At 48.3% G+C, this 18178-nt stretch overlaps 1 protein-coding gene across 1 annotated transcript in view; it reads left to right on the top strand.

The window, feature by feature from the left end:
* PAFAH1B1 (platelet activating factor acetylhydrolase 1b regulatory subunit 1) overlaps positions 1 to 18178 on the top strand; it is a 167096-nt gene that overhangs the window by 129573 nt on the left and 19345 nt on the right. The window contains exon 8 of the mRNA XM_082246511.1: positions 4598 to 4699. Coding sequence (XP_082102637.1) covers positions 4598 to 4699 — 102 coding nt within the window. The remainder of the gene's footprint in view (positions 1 to 4597; positions 4700 to 18178) is intronic.

Below are 18178 nucleotides of genomic sequence, written 5' to 3'. Positions count from 1 at the left end.
TGACCACAAATGGCGCTTTTCCACTGCAATCTCAGTTTTTTCTGCCTATTCAGGAGTAAGGACCCAGCTCCTTGCTGGGATCTTTGGTCCTAGCATTTTTTCCTTTTTTAAAACATACTTTTTTCCTTTTTGTTTTTTCTTTCTACAATCAAGTCTGTTCCAGTGAGAATTACAATCAACTGCCAGACTGGGTGACGCACTGGATACCCTAGGTCCTTACAGTCTTCCCAGTCTGGCCAGCAAGCGTGTGCAGACCACAGCTCCATGCTAGGTTGGCCGCTACATAGCCCCAGAGGAGGGGGACTGACCGGCGAGTGAAACGCCTCACGAGGACGCACATGACCGGGTCGCGGCCTAAGTCGCAGTGTACCTCTGGCCCACAGCACCCCCCATTCCAAGATGGGGCGGTGATCTGCCTGGAGTGGTGTCTGTCTGGTTCCAAAGTTGTGGGGAGTAGTGTCGTCCCCCCCCCCCCCCCCTGGAAAATTTCACTGGTTGATCGATCCTTCCTGTGCCCTTCCTACCCTAATAGCACACCCCTCCTCATTAGTGGGTTCACCTGTGCTAGATACCCCCCCCAGCAGCCCCCTGGCTGAGGTGGCTGTACTGATGGGTGTGTGGTAGCGATGGCTCCATTTGCTGTTACTATGTGCTATATTGCCCTGGAATGGATCCCTAGCTAGGCCCCCCTTGCTGGATGAGGTACCCGATGGGTTCCTAGAGTCCAGTGAGCCGCATTGCACTGCCATTTTCCTATGGCTGACTGCATGGGAGCTTTGGTGGCCATGTTTGCGTAGCCTGGTGGGCATGTTTTTGTAGTTTCCCACTGAAGTCTATGGGCGGCCATTTTCTTGTAGCCTGTAGGCCTCTAGTGGCAGTACAGCCATTTCCTATTCCTCTCTGATCGGCGGGGAGTAAGCAGTTTGGTGCTTTCTCTCTCCCTACTAAAGTGGTGGTGAGTCCCTGGGGCTGTATATACTTTCTCCTCCCATCGGTACAGTGGTGTTTTTTTTTTTTTACAGCGTTTTCCCAATTGTTTTGTGCAAACACTACTGGTGGTCCCCAGGTTACCATGGAGCCCCCAGAGCAAGTGTCACCACCTGACCCATCTCTCAAAGGCTGCAGGACCCTCTGAGTCTGTCAGCCCTGGCAGCCATGACGGCAGTCCTGCAGTCACCTGGTGTCAAGTGGATAGTGACATGGTAAAAAGCACCCTCCCCCTGCTTCCTCTGTGTCCTCAGATTCTGCAGATTTGGCCACCGTGGACGCGAGTCACCCCACGGGGTCTGCGTCCACGCACTTCGAGTGCGCCGACAGTGAGAATGAGTCCTCTTCCACTACATCTGCGCAAGAAAAAGCGCTTGTGAAGGCACTGATTGTATCAGTGCAGCCAACTTTAAAAATGGAGGACACCGCTAATGCTGCGTTGGCTGCGCCAATGCAATTTGGTACCCGCAGACCTTTCAAGGCGACTAAGGTGTTCCCCTTTCCCGCCTATTTCGACAAAATTGTCACTAGTCAGTGTGGTTCCCCGAAATGCATGGTTGGGATACCTAAGCTTTTCGCTAGGAGGTATCCCTTTGAGGAGTGCCTCTTAAAGAAATGGACAGTCCCACCGGTAATTGTACAAGTTCCGGAGTCTGAACGTTTTCAGGGGTTTTACTCAAACCTCTTTACTGTTCCCAGGAAGGAGGGCAAGGTCCGTCCAATCTTGGATCTCAAGACCCTGAACCGCTTTGTGTGGGTTCAGAAATTCATAATGGAATCCATTCGCACCGTTAAGCTTCCCTTCATCAATGGGATTTTCTAGCCTCTATTTATATCAAGGACTCTTACCTTCATATCCCAATCTATGTCGGGCATCAGCGTTTTCTTCGCTTCACCGTGGGCGAGGAGCACTTTCAATTTGTGGCGTTACCCTTTGGTCTCACTTCAGTTCCTCTGGTGTTCACAAAAGTGTTGGTCCCGGTGCTTGCCTTGCTCAGAGGGGGATTGGGGTACCTGGACCATCTCCTTCTGTGAGCAGAGTCTCGATCTGTCCTACATGACGATTTGGACATCACTGTGCGAACTTTACAAGAGTTCGGCGGGATACTGAATTTTCAGAAATCTGCTCTGACTCAATCTAACAGATTGGATTACTGGGTCTGACTTTGGATTCAGCCTCGGCTCGGGTGTTTTTCAGAGGCGAAACTGCAAAAATTGCAGCATGCGATTCGGCTTCTGTTGAGCAACTGCTTGCCATCTCTCAGGACTTGCATGCAAGTGCTGGGTTTGATGGTCTCCACCTTCGAGGCGGTTTAGTTTGCTCAGGTTCACATCAGACCTCTGCAAAGGGAGATTCTGGCCAAATGGGACAAGAATCCTTGGTCCCTGGACAATCTGATCCAGTTGAACCAGAGTATGAGGAGTGCCTTGCTGTGGTGGCTCCGCTGACCTAGGCCGCAGACGTTCTGGTGGCCCCTTGGCCAGTATCCTCTACATATACCTTTCTTCTGTTACAGCTTCTGCCAAGACTTCTGTGCAGAATCGAAGCAGAAGGGATTCCAGAATGGCCTAGAGGGTCTTGGTATGCAGGCCTCGTATGACTGGTAGCCGATGCTCCTTGGCGGCTCCCTCTCGGAAAAAATCTTTTGTCTAAAGGACCGATCTTCCATCCTGCTTTACAGTTGCTGGCTTTACCGGCCTGGCTATTGAAAGCCAGGTACTGAAGGATAGAGGATTGTCAGATTTGGTGGTTCCTACTCTGTTAAAAACTAGAAAATCTATTTCTCGGAAGATTTATCATAGTTTGGAAGGTGTTCATTACTTGCTGTTAGTCTTGGAGGGTTTTCCCCCAGTTCCTTTTCAGTATTGCGTCTGCTGGAGTTTCTACAAAGTGGTGTAGATCAGCATTTGGCCCTTGGCACCATCAAGGGCCAGATTTCATTGTTGGCGATTTTTTTTTTTTTTTCCAAAGCCCGTTAGCCACAAATTCCTTGGTGCACACCTTCATGCAGGGGATTCGCCATTTGGCTCCTCCGGTAAGGTCCCCGGATCTGGTGCTTTCGGTCCGTCAAAAATCGCCATTTGAAAATATTTGTGGGATTCCTCTACTGACTCGATCACAGAAGGTGGCCTTCTTGGTGGCTAATACTTCTGCACACAGGGTTTCAGAACTGGCTGCATTATCCTGTCGGTCACCTTACCTGGTGGTTCACAGGGACAAAGTGGTTCTCCGTCCCTGTCAGTTGTTCAAGGTCGTTTTGGGTTTCCACTTGAATGAGCACATTGTGTTGCCTTTGCTGTGTCCTAAGCCAAAACATCCAAAAGAGATTGCCTTACATTTCCTGAGTCGATTCGCAAATCTGATTCCTTATTTGTCCTTATGGATGGTTCTTTGGTTCTCCTAAGGGGCAGGCTGCATCTGCTGTGACCATTTCCAGATGGATCAGGCAAACGGTGGTGCAGGCCTATTCTATTAAGGGTCAGGTTTATCCTTTCCCTGTTAAGGCGCATTATACGAGCGGGCTTAGTACCTCCTGGACCTTCCCTCATCAGGCGTCAGTGGTCCAGGTTTGCAAGGCAGCCACCTGGTCGTCTGTGCACACATTTGCAAAGTTTTACAAGGTGCATGTCCTGGAATCTGCGAATGCTGCATTTGGCTGCCAAGTTTTTCAGGCCACTGTTGCAGAGGCTGCGGCCTCTTGAGGGTGTGCTTTTTTCCTGGTTCCTGGTAGGTGAGCTTCAGTTGTTCCTGTTTGGACTCTTTGATTACCTGGTTGGCTATGTTTAGCCCTTTTTGGGAATTCTGTCTGTTTTTTTTCTTTTTTTTTTTTTTTTGCGGTTTCCCACCCCTCATGATGACACTGCTTTGGGATGTTCCAACAGTCAATGAAGATATGAGGCTGTGTCCGTCGAAAGAAAGAACTGTATTTATTTTTGTCTTGCCGTAAAATAATTTTCTCTGATCATTTACGGTCACAGCACCCACCCCTCTGTGGAGTTGGGTTATGTATTCTTCGAAAAAGGCTTGTTACTAAACTGAGATCCTATAGCAGGAAGTGGGAGTATACCCACTGGGACTACCCCAGGGGACGTATTCAAGCTTTTTTTAATGCTTATCCGCCTAGTCTCCTACTCCTAAGAAAAGCAGCATACCCCAACGGTCAATGAAGATACGAAGCTGTGTCCGACAATGAACATCAGAGAAAAGGATTTTACGGTAAGACATAAAATTCCGTTTTTTTTTTTTTTTTTCCCCCTCTTTTCGTTTGGCAAAAAATAAACCCAGTGGTGAATAAATGTCACCAAAGTAATGCTCTATTTGTGTGAAAAAAGTTCATACGAGTACAGTGTTGCATGATCGCGCAATTGTCATTCATAGTGCAACCACGCTGAAAGCTGAAAATTGGCCTGGGCATGAAGAGGGTAAAAGTGCCCTGTAGGCAATTGGTTAATGGGTGGTTTGCTTCTGTTGGTGACAGTGATGCTTAAGTGTCTAGATTTCAGGTTTTTTTACTTGAAACATTGTCTTTTACCTACTGGTATGTAGTCTTTTTTTTTTTTCTCTTTTCTGATGTTTATGATCTCATACCTAACCTTTGTTTCCTCACAGACTAAGAAGAGTGGTAAGCCTGGGCCTTTTTTGCTGTCCGGTTCCAGAGATAAGACCATTAAGATGTGGGATATCAGTACTGGCATGTGCCTAATGACACTTGTAAGTCTAACAAACCTTTTTGTAATATTTTATGATTTGTTTTATAGCAAGTGTAAGTGAGCCGTTCAGTTCCGATCTTTTGAAATATTTGTTTTAGATTTTTGTGTCCACATCAAGTTCGTCATGATTGTTTTGCTCACTAGATACCTATTTAGTGCTGATTCACACCGGGATCGCACAGGAACACATGGGTTGAACCTGCACATTAATGTGCGATTCCCACTCTTTGTGGCTGTAGAATGCACCAGACCATGCAAAAAGTAGTACTTGCAATACTATAAGGTTTGGTGCAGTATTTTATTTTTTATATTATTGTAGTACGTTGCAATTTGATGCCCATAAATGCAGTTCATTTGAGATTTGTTTGTGGGGGTGTTAACAATATATTGGCACCCACATTCAGACCGCAAGGGCAGTGTGATCATCTGTAGTGTGAAAAAATGTGCGTGAAATGCACTTTCCTGCACTCTGGTCTGGTTTAAACAAACCCTCGTTTTATAGGTTTGTGTGTTTTTATGTTTTTATTAAATATCATTTAGTTTTCATTTTTTTTAGTGCAAAAAGAGGCACAGGGTTGACATAAAGGCCAGGTGCAATAGTGTTAATATAGACTCCGAGGAATAAAGCTAGAAAAGGACATTTGGTCCAAATTGACCCATAATAGAGGATCTTCCTCTAGCCTGTTAGGATCCAGTTAACATCAAGAATAATTATAGACAAACTGAACACAGTGAATATTGCTAGGGGTTATAGCCGCTGGCAATAATAATTGCATGAAGAATCTGACATGCTGGTTGTACCCAAGTTGGTCAATCAGCCTGCCCATACATGTTTCAAATATATGCTGTTCCCTGTTAAACCAGCCACAATTCGAACAGTCTATGGCTGGGTTTAGCCTATCTGATCCAACAGAAAAGCTAAACCATATCGTGTGCTCATAGATTCTAATTGATTTTAGAAAGCCAGCAATTCCATATCATGTCAGTTTTAGATAGGCAGGCTTGACTTAATAAGGTGGCCTTCTTAAATGGTTGTGCTGATTTAACCAAAGTGGGTGCTATCAACTTCATCCAGTGCAATGTAATTGCTTTGCTGGCAAAGAACAAGAGATTACCAAGAGAGTCCTAGGAGATGTTGTGGCGCCTACCCCTTTCACCAGTCCTAATGGGCAGTATTCAGATAGCCAAAGAAACTTCAGTTATAAATTGGCTTAACCCCTCTCCCGAAAAACTGTGGTTGTAGTCCTCAGGTGATTGAGTGCAGTGCAAACATTCAGATGAGTGATGGATCTACTTTTGCAAGTCAGGTGAAGTGAATTCTGATAAGATGATCTCTGGCAGAAACCAAGTAGATCCCACAATGTCAAAAATGATAGAAATTGGGCAGAGTGCAAGTTTTTTTCAGGCCTTCAAATGTTGTAAACCTACTACCCTGCAAAATCCATCCGACCCCTCACAACCCCCTCCCCCTCAGGGGGGTGGACATATGGACTGCCTGGCGCCCCCCTTGAACCGGGGGGCATTGTTGTGTGGGGTTACTCTTCCTACGCGTCTGCGTCACGGCAGGCCCCCTCTTCCCCTTTATAGGGGGCTATGTCCTTTATGGTGGGCGACCTTTAGGTCTAATGGGTTTTTTTTGTGTAACTTTAGCCGGCGTCTCCTTGTGGGACTGTGGTCGGCGACCTTCCTTGCTTATGTTCTCAGGGTGAGCTTGGCATATAGCGACTCTGCTGGGTCTGCACCACTCACTTCGGGTGCTCTGCGGTGAGGATGTCTCCTTTTTTTTTTTTAAACTGCACATGCAAGGGCGCTGGTGGATGCACTGATTTGTATGGTGCAGAAAATTTTAACATGGGGGGGCGCTGGTCCCCTCTGGGCCTACAGATCCCCTAAAAGTGGCAAAGATACTCCCTTTTCCCGCCTACTGTGACAAAATTGTCGCAAGTCATTGGAGTAGTTCTAAACGCAATAATGGTAACCATGCATTGTGTGGCTAAAAAGCTGGTCTGTGGACCAGGCTTCTAAAAAGGCTCCATCAGATCTCCCCTTTACGGGGGACCGCCTATTTGGATCTTTTTTGGATGAACTGATCAAAGGACTCACAGGTGGGAAGAGTACTCTTCTTCCTCTATCCGCTAAGGGCAAGTCACCGCGTCATAGACGGGCCCTTGTTTTTTTAGCACACAGGCGGCCCCTTGGTGCCTTCGGTACGCAGGAGAAAGGACCTAAGCCATTTAGGTAATCTGGGGGTTCCAAGAAGTTTTAGTCGGGTAAGCCGAGAATAGGCCCCTCCAGATCTGCAGAAAAATCTCCGTCTGCATGAAGGGACGGCCTCATCCGTATGTGGGGGGGGGGGGGGGGAACGTCTTTGTTTTCTGTCTGGAACCAGGGACCTTCTTGATCCAGGAAAAATGGGCCCATGTGCTGCTCCGATCGGGTTACAAGTTCGAATTCAGGTCCTGACCGTCAGACAGATTCGAATAGCACTTGGAAAGTGAGGTGTCTGGGGAACCTGGACTCTGAAAGAGTCCAGACTTCCGATCAATATTCTGGATAAAGCTTTGCTTGAGTCACTAGACAAATCGTCTGCAGGGTTGTCCAGTTTGGATTCAATCTGACAATGCAACGGCCGTGGTTTAAGTCAATCATCAAGGGGGCACCAAGAGTGTCCTGGAGGCCCGGGAGGTGGCCAAGATCTTAATATGGGCAGAAAATTTTGTTCCAGCCCTCGCCGCCGTGCATGTATTGGAGTGGCGAACTGGCAGGCGGATTACTTGAGTCATTTCACCTGTTGTGTGTCTGGTGGGGGACACCCGATGTAGACCTGTTTCTCGGCTCAACTAGAAGGTACAGAGGTTTGTAGCCAGGTCTCGGGATCCTCTGGCCGACGCCACAGACCCCCACTGGTGGCTCCTTGGGGTCCGTATCGGCTGATCTATGCATTTCCTCCGCTGAACTTCTGCGTTGAATAGAGGTGGAAGGGATTCTGGTCCTTCTGGTGGCCCCAGACTGGCCTCGCCGGTCTTGGTATGCAGATCTGATAAGGTTGGTCGCCGATGCTCCTTGGAGACTTCCTCTCAGGAAAGATCTGTTGTCTCAAGGGCCGATCGTCCATCCTACTTTAGTCGCTGGCTTTAACGGCGTGGCTGTTGAAAGCCAGGTATTGAAGGATAGGGGTCTTTCTGTAGTGATTCCTACACTGTTGAAGGCTAGAAAATCTACCTCCAGGAAGATTTATCATCATACATGGAAATCGTACATTGCATGGTGTGAATCGATTAAGGTGCATCCACGCTCCTTTTTAGTGGCTAGGACAGGGTTCGACAATCCCTGGGCGCCAGGTCGCATTTGCGACTAGAATTAGCGACCTGGCGCCTGGGGTGCACTGCAGGAGATGTCCTGTCGCTCTGCGCTCGAACTACCGCATCATCCGAAAATTGAGGCCCTGGCTTTTGGGCCTTCTTCACTGAGATGCTGCCAATGGGGAAAGGGCGGCCTCTTGTGTTGGCCGGGAGTATTACAACAAGCAGTAACTAGCAATGCAAGGAATTTCCACTGCTTGTTTTCAATGCCCGCCCTTCTTAACAAGAGGTGGAGAGACGGAAGTTTTTGCAGTCTTCATCTGGCGCCCTTTGCTTAAAGGTAAGTGTGCAGGGAGTGTGGGTATTATTTGATTTTATTTTTAAATCCCATTTTACACCGCTCTCTCCTGGAAGTTCAAGTATAATGTGTTCTACATATTTATGCACTTCTGCAAAAGAGTGTTAGGGCTCTTTCACACGAGCGTTCCGATCAGATCCGCCTGTCTATTTTTTAGGCGGATCTGATCGGATGCCCCATTCAGCCCTATGGAGCAGCGGATGTCAGCGGTGACATGTCCGCTGACACTCACTGCCATCCGCATCTGATCCTGTCCATGAAATCCGGACGGATGGAAACCCTATTTTCCATCCGTCCTGGGGATCGGATCGGATGGGATCAGATGAGAGCGGACAGGCGGTCCGCTCTCATCCGATTCCCCATAGAGAGCAGCGGGGCTCTGACGCCTCCCTCTCCGCACTGTGTGCGGAGAAGGAGCTATCCGCCGGCTCAGCGGGGATCGGTGGATCGATCCCCGCTGAGCAGAGCACGGTCCGCAACGGAATGCGGACCGTGTGAAAGGAGCCTTACTTTAAAAATTGAATTTTGTAATCTCCTTGCAATGTGTTGCTTTTGTTTTGCATTAAAATCCCTTATTCACAATAAATCTTTTATGGAAAAAAAATATATATATTATTTTTCATAATCGCCCTGCCCTGCCATGCCACACAGCCGATGGCCCCTTTCACACTGGCTTTCTGATCAGGTCCGCCTGTCAGTTTTTCAGGCGGACCTGATCGGACCCTTCAGTCTCTATGGAGTGGCAAGCCGCCGCCATCCGATCCTGTCCACCAAAAACAGACGGATGGTGGTTCTATTTACCATCCGTCCAGTAAATCGGATTGGATGGAAACAGACGGTCCGTTTCCATCTGATTGCCCCATAGAGGAGAATGGGCTGTGTCTGCAGAGCGGACAGGACCTGTCATCCGCCTGCTCAGTGGGGATCAGCAGAGAGATCCCCACTGAGCATGCGGATTCTGCTTAGCGTAGGCGCCCGTGTGAAAGGGGCCTAACGTGGCATATGTTATTCTTGGTCACTGGATCTCCTATCGCCCCAACCTTGCTGCACTGTTTAAATTTAAGATTGGTTATTTTCGTCATTGAAAATAAAGCTTTGTTGTTAAAAAAAAAAAAACTGGCTCCTAACTTTTTTAGCTGGCTCCTAGATTCCAAACAAATTTGTCAAGCCCTGGGCTAGGATATTGGCTTTTCTCCAAAGAGGCCTTGGGTACTATTAAAGGCCAGGTGTCGGCTTTGGCGGTGCTTTTTTAACGCCTTTTAGCTACGCGTTCTTTGATTCGCACTTTTATCCAGGGAGCTTGTCATGTGGCTCCTCCGATACGGTCCCCGTTACCTCCGTGGGATCTTTACTTGGTACTGTCTGTTCTTCAAAAACCTCCCTTTGAAAACTTAGGGTGACTCCCCTGCTTACACTGTCACAGAAGGTAGCCTTTTTGGTGGCTATTACCTCTTCCCTCATAGTGGCTGAATTGGTGGCACTGTCCTGCTGTTCTCCTTCTCTGTTGGTCCACAGAGATAAAGTGGAACTTCGACCTAATCAGTAGTTTCTTCCTAAGGTGGTTTCTGATTTCCATTGAATGAAGACATTGTGCTGCCTTCACTCTGTCCTAAGCCCAAGCATCCAAAGGAAATTGCCTTGCATTCTTTGGCTGTGGTTTGGGCAATTAGGGTTTGCCTGACAGTTACTGAGTCTTTCAGAAAATCACTCTCCTTTTGTCCTCACGGAAGGACCTCGGAAGGGATTGGCTGCATCTGCTGTGACCATATCCAGACGGATCAGGTAGACGGTGGTACAGATGTATTTACTTAAGGGTCAGGTTCCACGTTTCCCTGTGAAGATGCATTCTGTTAGGGCACGGAGTGCCTCTTGGGCCTTTCCCCATCAAGCGTCAGTAATACAAGTTTGCAAGGCAGCCACTAATTTATATAAAGTAGATGTGTTGGCATCCTCGGATGCTTATTTTGGCCGCAAGGTTTTGCAGGCTGCTGTTTTAAAAGAGCAATTTTTTTTCTCTGAGGGTTTGTTTCTGGGTGAGCTCTAGTTGTTCCTGATTGAGCTCCATGTTACCTGGTTGGCTAAGTTTAGCCTTTGGGGAATTACGTTCTTTTTCTGCGTTTGTTTTCCTACCCCTCATGCAAATACTGCTTTGGGACGTCCCAATGGTTAAGAAGAATATGGAACTGCGTTTGTCAATGAATGATAGGGAATAGTGGGTGTATGCCTTCAGGGACTGCCCCATAGGCGTGGTAAAGTTTTTTTTTTTTTTTTTTTTTTTTTTTTTTTTTCCCCCTGCCTAGTGTCCTACTCCTGTAGATGCAGCATAACCCAATGTTTAAGAATATGGAGCTGCATCTGTCACTGAACTTCAGAGAAAAGGATTTTACGATAAGTCAAAAATATATATTTTTCAGTAAAAAACGCATTTAAAGTTAGCTTTAGGGACACAAAAACGACCTAATTGTTTGGTAGAATTTTAAAAACCGAGGTTGCACTGACTAAAGGCCTTATAGGACCCCAGGACTTTCACTTTTAATACAGTGGTACAGTGCTTCTCCGTCATCCCAGAGCAATCCTCTAGGTGCAGATACGATCTGAACAGCTCAATATTAAAGGTCATTGAGTGCCAAGCTACCTTGCCACCAAGGTTCTGAAGTGTTCCAATTCCCCCAGCACCCACACAGGGACATATCTCAAAAAATATAGAAACCCTGGTAACCTTTTTTCATTTTCAGGAAATTCATTTTGGCAATCAAGATTAATGGTAGGTGTTTACAGACTACTATATAACGTTTAGGGGTGGTAATCAATGTTGTGAATTATTGGGAATGCGATCTGGCACATTAGCTGAAATCTTTAAACCCAGATATTGTATCTGCAGGACCCAATGAAGAGGGAGATTAAGATCATATACCTCACGTGCCCAATCTAAAGGGAGGATATTCACTTTAGTCCAGTACACCTTTAAAGTTTAAGTTCATCTTTTTGGGGGAACAAACTACGGTAAATGCACATTTTTGCAGGAAAAAAAGGGGGCTTTTATCTTTTCCCTAAGGAGCCTTGAAAGCATTGCAGTCGTGATCAATGGATCAGGGGTGCAATGCCAGATTCCTCCAGATAAGCTCTGGAGCTTTCACCTTCATATGGGCTGATTGTTTTTACAAGCTGCAAGGTTTGTGAATGAACTATGAGGCCAGTCATCGGCAACCCCGCAGCCCATTCAGGACTACAAGCCATCAGCTGCAATGGCTGACGGTAGTTTTAGTTCTTGCATTCACAGGAAACTTTAAATTGATTCTGTCACAGGGAGGGGCTGGGGGGGGGGGGCTGCAGCTGCTGCTGGAACGTGTTACATGTTCCACCCTATATGCAGGTGAAAGGTGTAACATGTTCCAAAAGGTGAACTTATCCCTTAAAGTGTTGCTAAACCCACAACCGTAAATCAGTCTGTATATGCAGTAAAGCATGCTGGTTATACTCACTGTGAAACCTAAGGGGTTAATCCTGTGCATTGTGTAAAAAGGCTGTTTGATCCTGTTATCCTCTGATCCTACCCTTCCACTGTCCCCAATCCATCTCCTGATTGAACAGACCCTTTGGCGTCACTCTGCATATGCTCAGTTTGGTGTGTATTGCTTGAGTTTTTTTTTTTTTCTTGGGAGGGTGCATGCGATCAGCACAGGGCCAATCAGCACTGTCTAGACCGAGGGCCAGGGGTCCTGCAGCTTCATAGGACAATCCATGGAGAATGAAAACTCCTCCTACAAACTTTAACCAGACATTAATAGAAGTCACAAGACTGCTATATACTACTGATGAAAAAAGGTATTTATTATTCATTGACGGATGCAGTCCTCTGATGCATATCAGTAGGATAATACTGCCCCCTACAGGAGTAGGACACTAGGCAGAAAGAATTTCTGGCTACGCCTATGGGCTGTCCCTGGGAGTATACCCTCTCTCTTCCTACATAAGATGTCAATTTTAATCTGCCTAGTCAGGAGTAAGGACCTAGTTCCTTGCTGGGATCTTTGGTCCTGGCATAGAAGTAATTTTTTTATGTAGATTTTTTTTTTTTTTTTTTTTTAGCTAGTCCTGGAGGGAAAAAAAAGTCGTTTTTCCTGTGAGATCTTCTAGCAGTTATGCCAGGCTGGGCGACAGTGGACCCCCATATCCAGCGGTCACCCCAGTCTGACCAGCAAGCGCGTGCAGGTCTTAGCTCTGCACTGAGTTGGCCGCAACATAGTCCCTACTCTGGTGGCATTGGGTCCTGTCGTGAGAGGGCGCCCGCCTGTGTTCCCGGTATGGTGAGTTAACGTCCCCCCCCCTCCCTGGCAGATTTTGGTGTGGACACGTGCCCTCTCTCTGGGATGGTTGGACCCTCACGCTCCAAGGTTCCCTCTGTCCTGTTGTGAACGCCCCACTACGTGAGGGACTGTTCGGGCCTGGTGTGCAGGCCGCATGGGGGGCTTGGGGGGGGGGTGCGGCGCTCGGTCAATGGGGGTCCTTAATCGGCCCCCCAGGGCTGGATGGTGTAGTATGGGGGGGTCCTGTTGCCGCGTGGGGCCGCCATTTTGTCGTAGCCTTGTCTGCATTTGTGGCAGCGGCCATCTTGGGGGGTTTTGTCCATTTTGCGGTGTATTTTTTTTTTTTTGCTGGGAAGGCCTGTGGGTGTGCCTGGAGGCATTTTTTTGGGGGGGAGGAGCCCCTCTCTTCAGCCCAGGAAGCTTCTGGCTCAGGTTTCCTGTCATGAGTCACCGCTGACATGTGCAGACCTTCTGGAAGTTTGCGGCATTCCAAGGACAGTGAGTGTTGCTGGGGGCTTATTCTCTCTCTCTCTGCGGGGGGTCCGTAGTGTGGGCCTGACCTCCGGGGGGGCGCTGTGGGGACGTTCCCTTTTCATACACTAAAAAAAAAAATTCTGTCATTTTTCTTAGTTTGCTGGCGGGTCCTATTAGTGCAACATGGACCCCTCAGACCATGTGTCCCCACCTCCTCCCATTACGGAGGCTGCAGGGCCCTCCGGTTCGCAACTGCCCACTAATGCAATTCAGCGGTCCTGGAAGCTTTTGTGTCCTGGGTGGAGTTGGCCTTTAGAGGGCGGGGTGCGCAGAAACGACCCCCCTCCAACCCCTGCCGCCTCTGATGTCTCGGACTCTGAGTCTGACCCAGCCACCGCAGATGCGGGTACCCCGGCCAGGTCAGGTACCCCGCGCCTCCTCTGATAGTGAGGATGAGCTTTCTGCCTCTTCTGCTGCGCAGGATAAGGCGCGGGTGGTCACACTGGTTGTTTCGGTGTGCGAAACCCTAAAATTGGAGGATGCGGCTGTCGTCGCTCCTGGGGCGCAGGTTGCCTTCGGCACCCATAAGCCTCCGAGGGTGGAAAAGTCTTTTCCCTTCCCCACTTATTTTGCTGGCCTGCTCGTCAAAGAATGGGAACGGCGCACACGTTCTCCCGGGGTGTCTAGGCGGTTTACCAGGCGCTTCCCTTTTGAGGAGTCTCTGGTGAAGAACTGGTCGGTGCCACCTAAGGTGAATCCCCCCCCCCGGTCTCCAGACTTAACAAGGCTAACGTGATTCCAGTGGAAGATTCCCCATCCTTTAAGGACCCATAGGATAGGAAGGCGGAGGCTGTGGCCTGCAACATGTACGCTATGGCGATGACTGAGCTACTGCCTGCCTTTGCTACGGCCCTTGTCACCCAAACGGTGACTGAATGGGCGAAGCTGCTACGCCATGACGTGGAGGGCCAGCCTGTCCCTCCTGAATTTGGGGAACTGTTGGACCAGATGTTAAAGGCGCTGCTGTATGCCTGCGATGCTGCACTCAACATTGCTTCCTTTTTGGGTCGTCTGTCGTTTTCGGCAGTGGTCATGAGGCGTTTGCTCTGGCTGAAGTGTTGGCCTGCGGATCAGGCTTCTAAGAAGGCCTTGATGGAAGTCCCCTTTCAGGGGGACCGTCTGTTTGGGGCTACCCTGGACGACATTATTAAAGGTGTTACAGGGGGTAAGAGTACCTTTCTCCCGCAGGCTCCCAGGGCGTAGGGACTCTCGCTGTGGGGGGGGGGTCTGTCCTTTTCGGCTCACAGAAAGTATTCTCCCCCCTCAGGGGCAGCTGATAAGGCTAAGCCCTTCAAGGCTTCCTCGGGTACTTCCAAGCGTCCTTGGTCTGGGAAACAGAAGGTGAGCCCTCGCGTATGACTGGGCTGGGGGGGCGCCTTTGCCGGTTCTTGACCGTGTGGCAGGCGGATTACCTCAGCCGCCAGGCCTTGGATGCAAGGGAGTGGTTCCTGCATCCGGAGAAGTTCCACCAGTTGTGCCTTCACTGGGGCACTCCAGTGAAGGCACAATCAACAGGAAGGTACAGAGGTTTGTGGCCACCTGGGGCCCTCTGGCAGGCGCGCTGGTGGCCCCCTGGGGCCAGTACCGGCTGATGTATGCCTTTCCTCCTCTCAATTTGCTGCCAAGACTTCTTCGCAGGATAGAGGTGGAAGGGATTCTGGTCATTCGTGTGGCTCCGGACTGGCCTCATCGCGCTTGGTACGCCGACCTGGTCAGGCTTGTTGCAGATGCCCCGTGGAGACTTCCTCTCAGGGAGGATCTGCTCTCTCAGGGGCCAATCTTCCATCCTTTAGTCGCTGGCTTTGAGGGCCTGGCTGTTGAAAGGCAGGTGCTGAAGGACAGGGGTTTATCTGCTTCAGTGATACCGACTCTGCTAAAAGCGAGGAAGGTGACTTCCAGGAAGATTTATCATCGTACGTGGGAGTCGTACATTGCGTGGTGTGAGTCCCTTGGGACCCACCCTCTGTCGTATTCGGTGGCTCGGATGTTGGCTTTCCTTCAACGTGGAGTTGAACAAAAGTTGGCCTTGAGTACTATCAAGGGTCAGGTCTCGGCCTTGGCTATTTTCTTCCAGAGGCCATTGGCCGCCCTTTCCCTGGTGCGTAGTTTCATCCAGGGGGTGCGACATTTGGTACCTCCGGTGCGACCTCCGCTACCGTCATGGGATCTTAATTTGGGGCTCTCTGTTCTCCAGAGGCCTCCCTTTGAGAATATTCTGGAGGTCCCCCTGCTTACCTGGTCTCAGAAGGTGGCCCTCTTGGTGGCTATCACTTCTGCGTGCAGGGTGTCAGAACTGGCGGCGCTGTCCTGACGTTCTCCCTATCTGGTGGTTCACAAGGACAAGGTGGTACTTCGACTGGATCCGTCTTTTCATGCCGAAGTTGGTTTCCAGTTTTCACCTGAATGAGGACATCGTGTTACCTTCCTTGTGCTCTAAGCCTAAACATCCTAAGGAGTTTGCTTTCATACCCTGGATGATGATCGGGCGATCAGGGCGTATTTGGCGTCTACAGAGTCTTTTCGCCAGTCTGACTCGTTCTTTGTGCTCACGGATGGCCCGAAGAAAGGGCTGCCTGCGTCTGCTGTGACTATTTTCAGATGGATCAGACACAGTGGTGCAGGCTTATTCCATTAAGGGTCAGCTTCCACCTTTCCCTGTCAAGGCGCACTCTACTCGGGCGCTTAGTGCTTCCTGGGCCTTTCGCCATCAGGCGTCTGTGCTTCAGGTGTGCAAGGTGGCAACTTTGTCGCCTGTTCACACCTTTACCAAATTTTATATGGTGGATGTGATGGCATCTGCGGATGCCTTCTTTGGCCACAAGGTTTAGGGGGCCCTTTGACCTTCCTTGAGGTGGTTGTTCTGTTTATTTTCAGGTGGACCATCTGGGTCCTGTGTTGCCTGGTTGGCCATGTTGGCCTTGGGGACTGTTTTTTCTTTGTTCTGCTGTTCCCACCCCTCATTTTGGTAGTGCTTTGGGGCGGCCCTACTGATATGCTTTAGAGGACTGTATCTGTCAATGAACGACAGAGAACTGGATATTTGACTTAACCGTAAAATCCTTTTTTTCTAGGTTCATTGATGGCCGCAGTACCCACCCCTCTAATTTTTTGAGTGGGTTGGTGTGCTTTTCTCTGACACTGCTTTGATACAAAACTGACATCCTATGCTGAGAGAGAGGGTATACCCCCAGGGACTACCCATAGGCGTAGCCAGAAATTCTTTCTGCCTAGTGTCCTACTCCTGTAGGGGGCGGTATTACCCTACCGATATTCATCAGAGGACTGCGTCCGTCAATGAACCTAAGAGAAAAGGATTTTACGGTAAGTCAAAAATCCACTTTTAGCAGTTAAAATAATTGCATTACCATGTTTTATGTACTGGGGGGGGACCAGATATAGTGAATGCAGGGTCCTGGGTTTAGTAACACTTTAAGCTTGAATATGTGGTACATTTGGAGGACTGCCTGTGGAGAAGGATCTGGGCCCTTTAAAAAATGGATTGAACCCAGTTTGATCCATATTTACTAAGGAGGATAGCCTAATGGCTAATATATTGGTCAAAATCCTAAAGTGATTGTAAAGTCTTTTTTTAGGGGGGGGGGGGGAAACATGTTATACTTGTTCTGTGCAGTTGGTTTTGCACAGAGTGGCCCGAATTCTCCTCTTCTCAAGTCCCTCTTCTGTGCTCCTGGCCCCTCACTCCTGTTGCGTGCAAGCAGTCTTCTGTGGGGGCACCCGAGCCGAGTCACAGCTCTGTTTCAATTCAGAGACGGAGCCGTGACCCCGCCCCCTCTTTTCTGATTGGCTGACTCACTTTGACAGCAACGGGAGCCAATCGCGTGTCACTGTCTTAGCCAATCAGGAGGAGTTCTGGGCAGCTGAGACACTCCTACAACATCGCTGAATAAAGATAGGCTCAGGCAAGTATGAGGGGGGCTGCTGCACACGCAAGGTTTTTTTTTTTTTTATCTTTTTGCATAGAATGCGTTCAGATAAAAAAAAAAATACTTTCTGCCTTTACAACTCCTTTAGGATCCCTTTTTTACCCACTTGCCAACACTTCACGTACCTGGTACGTCATTTGACTTCAAGTGGTTGTATAGGGGTGATGCCTGCAATGGTTGGTTCTTTTGTAATCGCAGCTGGAAAGGCGAACTAGCCACTCAGTTACTATTACAAGCAGGCAGACAGGACGATCTCCGCTTTGGTAACCTGGAAGCGATGACATGACATCACTTCCGGTTTACAGACATTTTAATGGCGCCATTTTTTGAAAATCTAAAGTATTCAAAAATGCAGATTTGGAGTTTTGCTTTCAAGTGCAAAGGAGGGATTTGAGGTCTTATTGACCCCAGATCCTTCCATAAAAAGTACCTGTTATGTACTTATTGATGTCACAAGCATGTTTACTATCGAACAAATAACCGTGGAGGTTGGCCCATGCCCCAGAATATGTGCAAAACCAAAATACAGAGAAAGTAGGGTTTTTTAGGCCAATTGGGAGAAGGAAGACCAGGATACAAACACTTAAAAATAAATCAGTTTATTGGTAAGTATACAAGAATTTTGTGTATAGATGAGGGATACAAGGAAAGAAAAAATCCATCTTATATTCACCAATATATTAAAAACAACAGCACAGAAATATATCACTAATGAGGGAACAATACATACTTCAAGCTGATGTTGACGCAAGAAGTCTTTGATGATATTCGGTTTGAAGGTCCCAATGAGCCAACGCGTTTGTTTACTATCCTTGTGACAGCAATAAGTGATTTAAAAAAACAAATCATTTAAAAAAAAAAATGTTTAAAGTGCCTCCATGTTAGCATGCAAAGGCAAACATGTCTGTCAGAACTTTGGAATATAGACTAATTCTAGCACTAGACCTCCTCTGTACATCTAAAGTGGTAACCTGTAAAGGCTTTTAAAGTGTCACCTATGGATAGTAACATTTACATTGTTTGTCGCTGTTGTGA

The sequence above is a fragment of the Pelophylax lessonae genome, assembly GCF_965119305.1.
Source record: "Pelophylax lessonae genome assembly, chromosome: 2".
Taxonomy (NCBI): domain Eukaryota; kingdom Metazoa; phylum Chordata; class Amphibia; order Anura; family Ranidae; genus Pelophylax; species Pelophylax lessonae.
The sequence above is the reverse complement of the archived record's forward strand: the minus strand, read 5'-3'. Positions and strand labels throughout refer to the sequence as shown.